Source organism: Carcharodon carcharias, chromosome 1 (assembly GCF_017639515.1).
Source record: "Carcharodon carcharias isolate sCarCar2 chromosome 1, sCarCar2.pri, whole genome shotgun sequence".
NCBI lineage: Eukaryota > Metazoa > Chordata > Chondrichthyes > Lamniformes > Lamnidae > Carcharodon > Carcharodon carcharias.
Window position 1 is genome coordinate 196662212 of NC_054467.1, and position 13405 is coordinate 196675616.

The window sequence follows — 13405 nt, forward strand, 5'->3', positions numbered from 1 at the left end:
TGCTGTCTTACCTTTAAGCCACTATCAACACCTTCTATAGTCTTTACCACTAGCCTTAACACTTCCTTTGTCTTGTGTCCATGACATTTTTATAAATTTCTCCATAGATGTCACCTGTCCCTGACCTTCTATCTTGCCTCATCTGCTCCACCCCTCTTAAACTGTATAAAATCCATCACATTTCTAATTCTCTTAAGCTCTGAAGAAGTCATATGGACTCGAAACGTTAGCTCTGTTTCTCTCCGCACTCTGCCAGACCTTCTGAGTTTTTCCAGCATTTTTTGTTTTTATTTCAAATATCAATTTTATTTGGTTAGTGATCTGTCTTTGCATCAGAAATGTGATACAGAAAGACATAATTTCCACACTTTGCATTCTTGGTATATACTAGATTTCAAATTTCACTGGAAAGCAAATAGTTTGCCAGATGCTTCTTATTGTTTTTGCAGGTGCCAACCCAGTGAGAGACTAGTGGAAGTATATCAATGTGTCTACAAGGTTAGAAGTACACTCTTGGCTCAAAAGAATGTTGTCTATAATACTGCAAATGTGCAGCTGCCTGCTTGGCCCAGACAGGTAAAAGATTAACTTAATGTATCATGTAGTCCTACAAGTTATATCCCCTCCTGTACTTTTTGCACCTCTAATTCTAGCCTTAGGGATCAGTCTTAGTTATTGCTTCTAATTACTCCCTCCATGGTTGAGTTTCATCTCTATTTCCATTTGTGAAATGTTATAAGATATTGTTATTGTTAAAATGCATCTTGTTGTTTTGTAGGAGTATTTTTTCCATTTAAAAAAAAATAGTAAATTTCTTTATATTTGGATAAAAGTGACAAATGTTTATAGTTCTGAATGTTATTCTGGTACACAGTCTCAGGCTTTCATTAATTGAAGTAAAACCAGTGGGCCTGTAATTGCTCAGTACTGACTGGTTAAATATTTGAGTTTAAGCTTCACAAGCCTTTGTCATCCAAGTAAAAGCGACAATGGCACCCAGCTGTATTCAGATCAAAGCAGAGCAGGCTAGTTAGCTGTGCTATTAGAAATGACAAGTTGAGGCGGAACTCTCAACATTAGCAGTAGCACAAAAGGAGCAAAAGGGAATCCGCTGCTCATTTTATGTAAAGCCCTATTTTCTTTTCCATTGGCGTTAATGGAGCCACAGCAAGGGCAGTGAAGTGATAGAGCTTGGGAAAGGAGTTGCCGTGCCTGCAAGCCATAACTTACCCAGCCCCAAAATGCAAAATATGATTTGATTCTCTCCTACACAAAAGGAAAGAGGGAAAAAGGAGAGAGAGAATAATCAGAGTACAAGCAAGTTAGAAGAAAAATGGAGATGAAAAAAGAGAGATAGGCATAAAACAGCACACAACTGAGTTGCAAGATATTGATTGTACCCTCTCACTTCCCATGAGCAATGCCACAAAAAATCTACTTGTGGGCCTATATGAAGCGTTTTCATGCTATATCATTAAGGTCAATATCGTCATTGTATTTTGCTTATTTGTGTAAAGTAAGTGAAATAGAGGTAATTTCCTGGCACACTATGAATACTCTCCCCCTCCCCTTCTCTCTGATTAAAAATGCTGATGTTGCCCAGGTTTGCTTTCGGGCCTAAGATTTGGACATCATATATTCTTCATGGGATTGGGCAGCCTGTGTTTTTCTTTATTGGAAAGCAATCTACTCAAAGATTGAGGAGGGTATCTGCATTCTGAGAAAGAATATTAAACCTAAAGAGTAATAATAATTAAAAATACTGAATTTGAAAACAATAATAAATTGTTCTTACATTAATAACTCAGTTTTATTTTTTTTAGCTTTCAGATCTCCCAGATAATGTTGCAGATGAACCACGAGAAAGTTGTAGCACTTCTGCTGAGCAAACTGAGAATGTTAGACAATCAGAAGAATCACAGTACAATATGGAAAGAGAGATTGTACTACTGGACACAGAGGATTTCCCAAAGATAAGCAGTGTGTAAACAGAGATTGCATTATTTTTGCCAGCTTTGTAAATGTCTTGATATATACTATGCCTTTCAGTAGCACTGTAATTATAAGCCTCCGTACAAAAATGTATATCTACTAAATGTGTAGCAAACTTTTGTGAAACTTTAAAAAGGCCTCTTGTAGATAAGAGAAATAAGTTAGTCTTTTAATGTTCCTAAAAAACATAATAACATCTTATTTTATTATTTTTGGTTATAATGGTGCCATTCCTTGATTATTAAATTGGGATCTGTCAACCAAAATATGTATTTGCTAATATAGAAAATCCTGGAAACTATTATCTGAAAAGTTTGGTAAAGTTTCCATGATCCTGATATAATAATTTAAAATGGGGGGGAAATAAAGAAAACAGGGCTATTTATTAATATAATTCCTGTTGCAAAATAAATTGGTTCTAAGATGTGAATTCTTCTTTCCCCTTGTGGCAGAGGTTTTGGAGTGTTTCCTAGCTCGAAAGGCTGCATGTCACCATGAAAATGAAACTGTATATGAATACTCAGGCACAAGTAGCCGGCCTAACAGCACAGGGAGCACGGAAGTTCCAGAAACTGAAATTACTCTGAAAGAAAAAAGAAAGGATTCAGAAGAGCAGTATTCCTTTATCTCCATGTGCCACTATGTAATTCTGCGCTGTGCCTTCCTCATTCTTGGAGTAAAGGCAGTGTGGCAGGGGAAAGGATGGCAAGAAGATCCAACATTAGTTAAAACTAGGTCAGTCATTAAAGTTATTCCTTTTTGCATTCCCTTCCACTTCATTTATTCTTTCATTCCATCCACTTTCTCTTCTTTCTTCCTGTATATGCTTCCTTCCTTGCTTTATTCCTTCCTCTCATTTGAGAAGCCTGGACCAATCATGGAGGGTGCTTCCTTTCTCAAAAAAAAGGTGAAAATGATTTGTTTCAAGATGCTGTGGTTGTGTAAAGCCAAAACTAGCTTTTAAAGTTTTATTGGTTGAAGAAAGAAGGACAGGCTGGAGGAGGCAAGAAGTTCCGTAGTTTTGAAGGCAGTAAAAATAATGGGCAGAATTTTGCCCTTGATAGGCAGGTGGGCCCCACTGGCTCGGAGGCGGGTGGGCAGCCGATCGCCGCCGCCGAAACAGGCCCTGCCACCATTTTAAGTGGGCGGGCCAATTAAGGCCCACCCGACGGGAAGCGCTATGCGCTTCCTTTGCGGGGGCAGTTGGGGGTGGGATTCCCCAACTGTCAGAGTACACTCTTTTGTGCATGCGTGCGAAAGAGCGCACATTTCCCAGAGGCAAAGTGCTGCCTCAGAGAGATCACTGAAAGGCTGGCAAATATAAAAAATAGAACAATAAAAAATTCATTAACATGTCCCCCTCATATGAAAATGTCACACGAGATGTTACTGAAATAAACAAAAACTTTATTAAACGTCTTTAAAAACGCTATCAAACCTCATCCCACCACTGGATGAGATTTGTAAAAAAAATCACCTGCCTGTTGGGCCCATGCGCCGAGCCAAAGTTTGCATGGGCCCCTCAAAATCATCAACGATTGGCAAGTTAAGGGCCTTAACGAGGCCTTTAATTAATGGCGGGCGTACGTCCCGCTACATAGTGCACCCGCCGACTGAAATATCGTGATGCTGCGTGCTGACATCGGGACGCTAGTGTGACGTTTTAAGCTCCGCCACCCGCACGCCAGCCAGAAGATTCTGCCCAATGTGTTTGCTAGCTTTGCTGACTTCCCATTTTTGACAAGACCAAATATATGTTTGACACTTGGAAGACACAAATTTTGTGCTTTTGTATTTTTTTTTTCTTCAAAGCATTAACATGTTCATTTTCATAGGAAAGGAACTTCTCCACAAGAGGAACAGTCATTTCGGGCTAGACTCAGACAGAATCAAAGTGACTCTGATGCAAAGAAGCAAGTGAGTGAAGAAGTATGTTTTCCAGACTCCTAGATAGTTGTATTCCAAAAGGCATTTGAATACTGCCGATCAATGGTGGCAAAACATTTAACTAATCTATTGAACTGTCTGTTTAAATGCTTGTCTATCTCATTTTATTTACTGAGCTATTGCCTCAGCATCAACTGTCCCGTTTTAGAAAATAAGCATTCATATTGTTGTGGAGTATCTAAAGACATTTGACACAGTCAGCTGTAGGCGAATCAAGCAGCAGTTTACTCAATACAACTATGCATACAGGAGAATGCACTCTCAGAATGCTCTAAGAGGCTGTTCAAAGTTACACAGTTCCTCCCATTATTTATACCATCCTCATGATACTTCATAATTGACTCACATTGTTCTTATCTCGCACGTCTGGTTCTGTACATCCACAATTACAGATTAAGTCACAAAAGTCATGGAATGACTTTGACACAACAACCTTTGACACAACAGCGCCAGCAGTTTATTCAAAAATACATTGTTGCCTTATCTAGCTTGACGATATACTACTTTGTCTAGTCTTCTGCTTATCATGGCCTGACCCTGATCAATCATCCATTTCCTAGTCTGACAAAAAGGTCATATACCTTACAACATCCACTGTAGTGGTTATTTTTTAACTGTGCTGAAGGAATCCTGTTTGCTCAACATCTTAACAAATTTCTGAATCCAAATTGTTAATGTAAATTAAAATTGTAGTGATCCCAATACTGATCCTTGGAGTATCCTCTGTTTCCCTCCTTACTTCCTTCTGTTCTCACATAACACCTGTATCCCTCATTATTAGGGGCAGAAATTTGTCTCGGGTGGTGGTGCATAATGGGCAGCATTGGATCAGCTGGCCATTATACTTAGCACCTAAATTCAGTTTCATTGCAATCAATGAGACCAATATTGTAAAAGGCCAAGTTCTTGACAGTTCAGTGATTTCTAATTGATTGCAGACTGGGGGGACTTCAAAAGCACATCCCGTGATGGAGCGTAGAATCACTGGGCGGAATCGTCCCAGATTTGCACCAAGTGCAGTAGCGAGCAGGTAAAATGATGTTTTATCTGCCGGCCGCGTTGGCAGGTTTTCATGCCGTATTGTCCCAAACCCATCCACATTACTTATGCATTTCCAGGAAACACACCATTTTAAGACAGGCAGGCTCGCATTTGCCCGCCATGCCATCACTTCACCGCTTCATCATGCCAGGCACCACACTTAAAATACAGCCGCGCTCAGTGCTTCCAGCAAAGAAGACATGGCCCCAAAAAACAAGAATTCTGCAGCCCTCAAATGCTTTTTGGATGCAGTGAAAGCCCACTCTGGCCGCAAGAGGGGCAGCTACATTACCATTCCAGCTTGGTGGGCAAAGGTAGCGGTGGTGTGCCAATGCTGCACAGAAGAAGTTGGACATCAAATGCCGATAGAGGATGAATGATCTCATCCGTGCAGCCAGGATATGGCAACCATCTCATCACTCTCAACTCTCACATTCAAGCCCATCACGCATTCACTGGCATCTCACTCACTGCCAGCTCAAGAGACATCAGCATCCATTCTCTCACACATACCCTCACATGTTCATCTTGCCTCATCTCCTCAGGAGACTGCCTCTTCAGCACTCATCATTTTGAGGCCACTTGCACAGATCAATATGTGCACTCCACACACCTTGGGATACCCTCCTTCCCCAATACAGCTCTCGTCGTGCAACCTCTTCCCTTGCCTAAGTCTATTTTGCCCCTCTTTCCCACGCAAGACTTTGCCCTACAGCCATTGAAAAGCCACCCACATATGGCTGACCTGGTAGTAGAGACCTGCCCATGAGCCCCCTAAAAGTGATGTGGTGCTGTCAGTGAAGCCTGGTGCTTATGACTGCGAGTGCTGACCGAAGCAAGGCAGGCAAACAAACCTTGAAATCCCAAGCGAAGTGTAGCCCATCAGGTGCATGTCGCTTATGTGCTGTTGTGAAACACGTCGCCATGTTTTCCCACCGATGTGGGCAGACGATCCAGTGTTTGGGGGATGAGTCTGGTGGGCTGGCCTTATAATGATATGCTGATGTATTATAGTGAGATTCCTGACCTCCAGCGGCGGGAAACGTGACCCGCCAACGGTGGGCTGAGCAGACAATCACAAACTGGTTTCATGCCATTGTAAAACCGATCCTGCCATATTGTCTGCTCATGCCACCAAACATGCCCGATGCCGACAGGCACGGAAAATCTCAGCCACTGGCAACAATTTCTGGACTTCCACTTTTAACTGTGTATTTGCATACTCCAGACGTTGCTCTAAATTTCAGAGGAGTAATAATGGTGAAGACTGACTATTTTACTGTAATTATTACTGCAAAATCCAGGCCATTATGTCAAACTTGTTCATTTCTGTGACTGCTGTTGCTGAAACATCCCATGTTGTTTGAGTTGCTTGCCATTGCCAATTTAGAATGTGTACTGCCTCTTGCGACTTCTTTTCTGCACTGAATCAAGAAGCATTTAATATGTTTACCAATTCAGATATGAATTTCTTAAAACAGTGACAAATGCAAGTATTGCATTGTAATATTAATTCATGATTAGGAGATGCTTTCCTTGGGCACAATTAGTATTAGGAAGCTTGTGTTATATGTTAACTGTAAAAGTTCACACTTTTGGTATGATGGAAATCTAGAAATCAGAGTGTAAGCAAACGTTTTAGAATTTATATTATTTATCTAAATTCATCAATGCCAATTAGAGATATGATAGTTGTTGATTTTAAAACTTAGATTGATGCGTAGAATGATTGTCTATATAATTAGAACTCTTGATTAAAAACTGAAAATTCCACAAAACCATTTTGCTGGCAGCAACATCTGTGTATTCACTACATTAAATACCTATTTCATTTCATATTCCTGGCGTGTGAGTATAATTTAATGTTTTTTTATTCATTCAGGGGGTGTTTAAGAGTCAATCACATTGCTGTGAGTTTGGAGTCACATGTAGGATTTCCTTCCCTAAAGGGTATTAGTCCTTCAGTGAACCAGATGGATTTTTACAACACAATGGTTTCATCATTGGACTTTTAATTCCAAATTTTTATTAGATTCAAATTTCACCATGGTGAGATTCGAATTCCCAGGTCCCCGGTATTACCCTGGATCTCTGGAATACTAGTCCAGTGACAATACCACTGTGCCACCACCTCCACTTGTAAAGTCAAGTGTTGGCTCTCGACTTTCCCTTCCATATAGGTTACAAAAGTAGTTGATTGCTTGTTCAAAATTTTGCATTTACTTTAGCCATTCTAAATTTGTTCCTTGTCTTTTATTCTAGTTTTCTGAATGTCAGTCAAGAATGCAGTCAAGATCTTCTGATCACACATTAGGTATGATTTCCAGGTGCTTGTCAACTGTATTGCTCCATTGTCCATATAGTCTCCAAATAATTAGCTGTTGTCAAAAAAGTTGATGCAATTACTTGCTTATCATTAAAAGTATCCAGTTAATCTGAAGCTTCTCCAAAACAGCTTATATAAGTCCTAGGAGGCATTTCAAGGGCCTGACGAGTTGCTTTTGGGATACTGTATATAATTTTGAGCATTCAATCTTCAAAATGGCATTAATAAGTTGAATAAGACCTCAAAAATCACACCACATGGACTGCAGCAGCTCAAGAAGGCGGCTCACCACCACCTTCTCAAGGACAAGTAGGGATGGGGCAATAAAAATCTGGCCTAGCCAGTGATGCCCATGTTCCATGGAAGAATTTTTTAAAAAGTAATAGCAGAGTTGATTTCATGACTTGCAGCTTGTATTGCAAAAAAATACTGAACTTGGTTTCATCAGAGAAAATCATTGAAAGAGGATATGATCCAAGTCATTAACATGCTCCCATCTTGAAATAACTCCAAGCTTAGAAATAGATGACATAACTATCAGATCAGAAGAAACATTTTGCTGCCTAGAATACTGGATGTTTGCAACCAACTCCCAGCAAAAACAATTCGTGCTAGATTGAATAGTTGTTTCAAAAAGGAGGTGAATGAATATCTCACTAGGAATTGGAATGAAAATTATCAGAATCTTTATGATTTTACAGCATAGGACTTTACAACATAGAAGGAGGCCATTTATCCCATGTCTATGCCAGCCCTTTATGGGGGAAATACAAACCACTGACCTGCTCTCTCCCCATAGTCCTTCATCTTTGTTTGTTTCGAATAATGATTTACCTTTTACTAAAAGATGGAATGGTCTTTGCCTCAATTAATCTCTGTGGTAAAACATTCCCTGTCCCAACAACTCTCCATAAAAATATTTCACCTAACCTTTCTCCTCATTCTGAGACAATTTTAAATTGATCCTTTTTCATTGCTAACTCTTCATTAGAGGAAATAGTTTTTCTATTCAGCCTGTCAAGACCTTTCATAATTTTAAAGGGCCCCCTTAAATCTCCTCTTCATCTTTTGTGCTCCAGTAGAAATAGTTTCACTATCTTGAGCCTCTGTGTTTTTGTGTCTTTTCCTGGTGCATCTACACTGTACACTGTCTTAAAACTTAAATATCCCTCCTATCATGGGGGTTCAAACTGTACCCAGTACTTTATCACTGTGGCTTAATCATTCGCTGTGCAGGTTTACAATACCTCTTTACTCTTATAGTTGATGCCTCTAGTTACAAAACCTGAATTGCTACTGACTTTTTCATGGCTTCAATAATTGGACAGCAGCTTCCAGCACCTACACATGCACAGTTTTACAGTCAAAATCTAGAAGTTGCTGTCCAAGTTACCCTGCTTCTCTAGAAGCTTTGCTGTCAACAGTAACTCACCAAGTGATTTGATGTTGAACCATGTGGGAAGGGTATAAATTGTATTTCTTGCGTAATAGATGCCCACTAAACTAGCCAGAAAAAGTTGGGGCTATCCAAACCAATTTAATTAACTTTTTAACTTAAGTATTGCCGAACAACTTCTCCGGCACTGAAAATTGACTTGCAGTATCCAGCTCTGTTTCCAATTCCTCGTTTTTGCTAGTGTCACTCGGGAGGGTTTAAGCTAGTATGGCAGGGGGGTGGGAACCAGAGCAATAGGTCAGCAGGTGAAATAAAGGACTGGGAACCAGTGAATATGGCCAGTAGGATGAAGAGGAAGGGCAGGCAGGGAGAAATTACTGAACACAGTGGGACTGGGGTTTTGAAATGCATTTGTTTCAATGCGAGAAATATAACGGGCAAGGCAGATGAGCTTAGAGCTTGGATTAGTACTTGGGACTACGATGTTATTGCTATTACAGAGACTTGGTTGAAGGATGGACAGGATTGGCAGATAAATGTTCCAGGATTTAGATGTTTCAGGCAGGATAGAGAGGGATGTAGAAGAGGTGGGGGAGTTGCACTGCTGGTTAAGGGGAATATCACAGTTGTACAACAGGAGGACACCTCGTTGGGTTCATGCAGTGAGGCAATGTGGGTAGAGCTCCGGAATAGAAAGGGTGCAGTCACAATGTTGGTTTACTATAGGCCTCCCAGTTGCCGGTGGGAGATTGAGGAACAGTTATGTAGGCAGATTTTGGAAAGATGTAAAAGCAATAGGGTTGTTGTGGTGGGTGATTTTAACTTTCCCTATATTGACTGGGAATCACTTGGTGCTAGGGGTTTGGATGGTGCAGAATTTGTAAGGTGCATCCAGGAGGGCTTCCTGAGACAATATGTAGATAGTCCAACTAGAGAAGGGGCAATACTGGACCTGGTATTAGGGAATGAACCTGGCCAGGTGATCGATGTTTAAGTAGGAGAGCATTTCAGGAAAAGTGACCATAATTCAGTGAGTTTCAAGGTACTGGTGGATAAGGATAACAGGAGTCCTCGGGTTAAGGTGCTTAATTGGGGGAAGGCTAATTATAATAATATTAGGCAGGAACTGAGGAATCTAGACTAGAGGCGGATGTTTGAGGGCAAATCAACAACTGACACGTGGGGTCTTTCAAACATCAGTTGATAAGAATTCAGAACCGGCATGTTCCTGCTAAGATGAAGGATAAGCATGGCAAGTTTCAGGAACCTTGGATAACGAAGCATATTGTGAGATTAGTCAAAAAGAAAAGGGAAGCATTCGTTAGGGCTAGAAGGCTGGGAACAGATGAAGCCCGTGGAGAATACAAAGAAATTAGGAAGAAACTTAAGCAAGGAGTCAGGAGGGCTAAAAGGGGTCATGAAAAGTCGCTGGCAACCAGGATTAAGGAAAATCCCAAGGCCTTTTATACATATGTAAAAAGCAAGAGGGTAGCCAGGGAAAGGGTAGGCCCACTCAGGGACAGAGATGGGAATCTGTGTGTGGAGCCAGAAGAAATGGGAGAGATACTAAATGAATACTTCTCATCAGTATTCACCAAAGAGAAGGACTTAGTGGTCGATTTGTCAAGGGAAGAATGTGTAGATAGCCTGGATCATGTTGAGATCAAAAAAGAGGAGGTGTTAGGCATCTTGAAGAATATTAAAGTGGATAAGTCCCCAGGGCCAGATGGGATCTACCCCAGAGTACTGAGGGAGGCAAGGGAGGAGATTTCTGGGGTCTTGAGAGAAATCTTTGTATGCTCTCTGGCTACGGGTGAGGTCCCAGAGGACTGGAGAATGGCCAATGTTGTTCCATTGTTTAAGAAGGGTAGCAGGTATAATCCAGGAAATTACAGGCCGGTGAGCCTTTCGTCAGTGGTAGGGAAGTTATTGGAGAAGATTCTTTGTGACAGGATTTACTACCATTTGGAAGCAAATGGGCATATTAGTGAGAGGCAGCATGGTTTTGTGAAAGGGAGGTCGTGTCTCACTAACTTGATCGAGTTTTTCGAGGAAGTGACAAAGATGATTGACGATGGAAGGGCAGTGGATGTTATATACATGGATTTCAGTAAGGCCTTTGACAAGGTCCCTCATGGCAGACTGGTACAAAAGGTAACGTTGCACGGGATCAGAGGTGAGCTGGCAAGATGGATACAGAATTGGCTTGGTCATAGAAGACAGAGGGTAGCAGTGGAAGGGTGCTTTTCTGAATGGAGAGCTGTGACTAGTGGAGTTCCGCAGGGATCAGTGCTGGGACCTTTGCTGTTTGTAGTATACATAAATGACTTGGAGGAAAATGTAACTGGGCTAATTAGTAAGTTTGCAACACCAAGGTTGGAGGAGTTGCAGATAGTGAAGAGGATTGTCAAAGGATACAACGGGATATGGATCGGTTGGAGACTTGGGCGGAGAAATGGCAGATGGAGTTTAATCCGGATAAATGCATTTTGGAAGGTCTAATACAGGCAGGAATTATACAGTAAATGGCAGAACGCTTAAATGCATCAACGGGCAGAGGGATCTGGGTGTACAGGTCCACAGGTCACTGAAAGTGGCAACGCAGGTGGATAAGGTAGTCAGGAAGGCATATGGCATGCTAGCCTTCATTGGCAGGGGTATTGAGTATAAAAGCTGGGAAGTCATGCTGCAGTTGTATAGAACCTTGGTTTGGCCACACTTGGAATATTGTGTGCAATTCTGATCACCACATTACCAGAAGGGTATGGAGGCGTTGGAGAGGGTGCAGAGGAGTTTTACCAGGATGCTTCCTGGTCTGGAGGTTATTAGCTATGAGGAGAAGTTGGAGAAACTCGGATTGTTCTCACTAGAGCGAAGGAGATTGAGGGGCAACTTGATAGGAGTTTAGAAAATTATGAGTGGCATGGACAGAGTAGATAGTCAGAAGCTTTTTCCCAGGGTGGAAGAGTCAGTTACTCGGGGACATAGATTTAAGGTGAGAGGAGAAAATTTTAGAGGAGATGTGCGGGGCAAGTTTTTTACGCAGAGGGTAGTGAGTGTCTGGAATTCACTGCCAGAGGAGGTGGTGGTGGAAGCAGGCACGATAGTGGTGTATAAGAGGCAGCTTGACAAATACACGAATAGGATGGGAATAGAGGGATCCGGATCCCGGAAGTGCAAAATGTTTTAATTGACGGGCAATATGATCGGCACAGGCTTGGAGGGCTGAAGGGCCTGTTCCTGCGCTGTACTTTTCTTTGTTCTTTGTTTTTTGTTCCTCAGGTAATGAAGCAGTCCATTATCACATGCAGCTGGACTTAGACAACATTCAGGCACACGATGTTAACTGGTATAACATTTGTGCCACACTGGTGCCAGCAAGTGACCCACATCCCACAGAGTGTTTAACCAAGTCATCTTGATATACAATGTTATTACCATTGCTGGGTCCTACACGATCAACGTCCTGGGGGTCACCATTTACCAGAAACTCAATTGAACCAACCATATAAATGCAATGGATACTTGTCAGAGTTTCTTGACTCCCCAAGGGATCCTTCTTACTATCTCCAAGGCACAAGTCAGAAATGAGATGAAATACTCTCCACTGGCCTAGATTGGTGCAGCTGTAACAAGACTTAGAAACTGGACACCATCCAGGACAAAGTGGTCCCCATGATTGGCACCCTATTCATAAGCTTAAATATCTACTTCCTTAACCGCCATAATGTAGTTTCAATGAATACAATATACAGAATGCACCTTAGCAATTCATTGGGGAGAATTTTCTCCCTGTCGGCGGGCGTGGGTGGGGGGGTGGTGCGGTGGGGGGGTTGGATGGAAGTGGGTGTGCAGCCAGTTGCCACCTGCAATCAGCTGCACACCGCCATTTTGCGAGGGCGGGCCAATTAAGGCCCACCCAGTGTGACGCGCACCTGGAAGCGCTGAGCACTCCTTGTGTGGGCAGGGGGAGTAGGCTGAGTTGGGGCCTGAGTTCTTCCGTGCATGCGTGTGAAAGAGCATAGAAGTCTCCCTGAGGCACAGAACTGCCTCGGAGATTAGTTTGATTTTTTAAAATTTTGAAAAAAAAATTTTTTTAAGGCATGTCCCCTCATCTGACAGTGTCACATGAGCTGGGACATGTCAGTGAACCTTAAAAACTTTCATTCAATTTATAAACACTTCATGAAACCTCATCCCGCCTGTAGATAAGGTTTCATGATAAATGCAAAGGCCGCCTGGGCTCTTCGCCTGCCTGTCAACTTTAAGGTTGGACGGGCAGCTCCATTAAGTATTTCAATTACTATGTAAATGGCCTTAATAAGCCTTTGACAGTTCGGCGGTTGTGCAGCCAATGCTGGTGTACACCCGTCGAACTGAAAATTGGAATGGTGCAAGGTGACGTTGGGACACATATCCGATGTCATCGTGTGTTATTTTACGCATTGGTGAGTGGGGCCGGCCCCTGGTCACCGACCCGAAGATTCTGGCCACTGACCTTTTTTTGGTGCTAGCCCCCAAACCTGTCACCTTCACACTTAGAGTAACAGGTGCCTGAGAACATGGCATTATCATCACTGAATCCACCACTATCAGCATCCTGGGGGTTGCCATTGACCAGAAACTGAACTGGACTAGTTGTATTGAGTTCCCCTCAAAGTCACTCACCATCCTGACTTCACTGTCGCTGGGTCCAAATCCTG

General features: G+C 42.1%; 1 protein-coding gene across 10 annotated transcripts in view; it reads left to right on the plus strand.

Moving 5' to 3' along the window:
- LOC121285080 (probable E3 ubiquitin-protein ligase HERC1) overlaps window positions 1–13405 on the plus strand; it is a 436191-nt gene that overhangs the window by 143580 nt on the left and 279206 nt on the right. For 9 of the 10 annotated variants that reach the window (XM_041201223.1, XM_041201218.1, XM_041201210.1 and 6 more), the window contains 5 exons: window positions 450–576; window positions 1824–1980; window positions 2445–2727; window positions 3828–3921; window positions 7243–7294. In XM_041201223.1, the coding sequence (XP_041057157.1) occupies window positions 450–576; window positions 1824–1980; window positions 2445–2727; window positions 3828–3921; window positions 7243–7294 (713 nt within the window). The remainder of the gene's footprint in view (window positions 1–449; window positions 577–1823; window positions 1981–2444; window positions 2728–3827; window positions 3922–7242; window positions 7295–13405) is intronic. The other variant, XM_041201241.1, reaches the window with a different exon arrangement.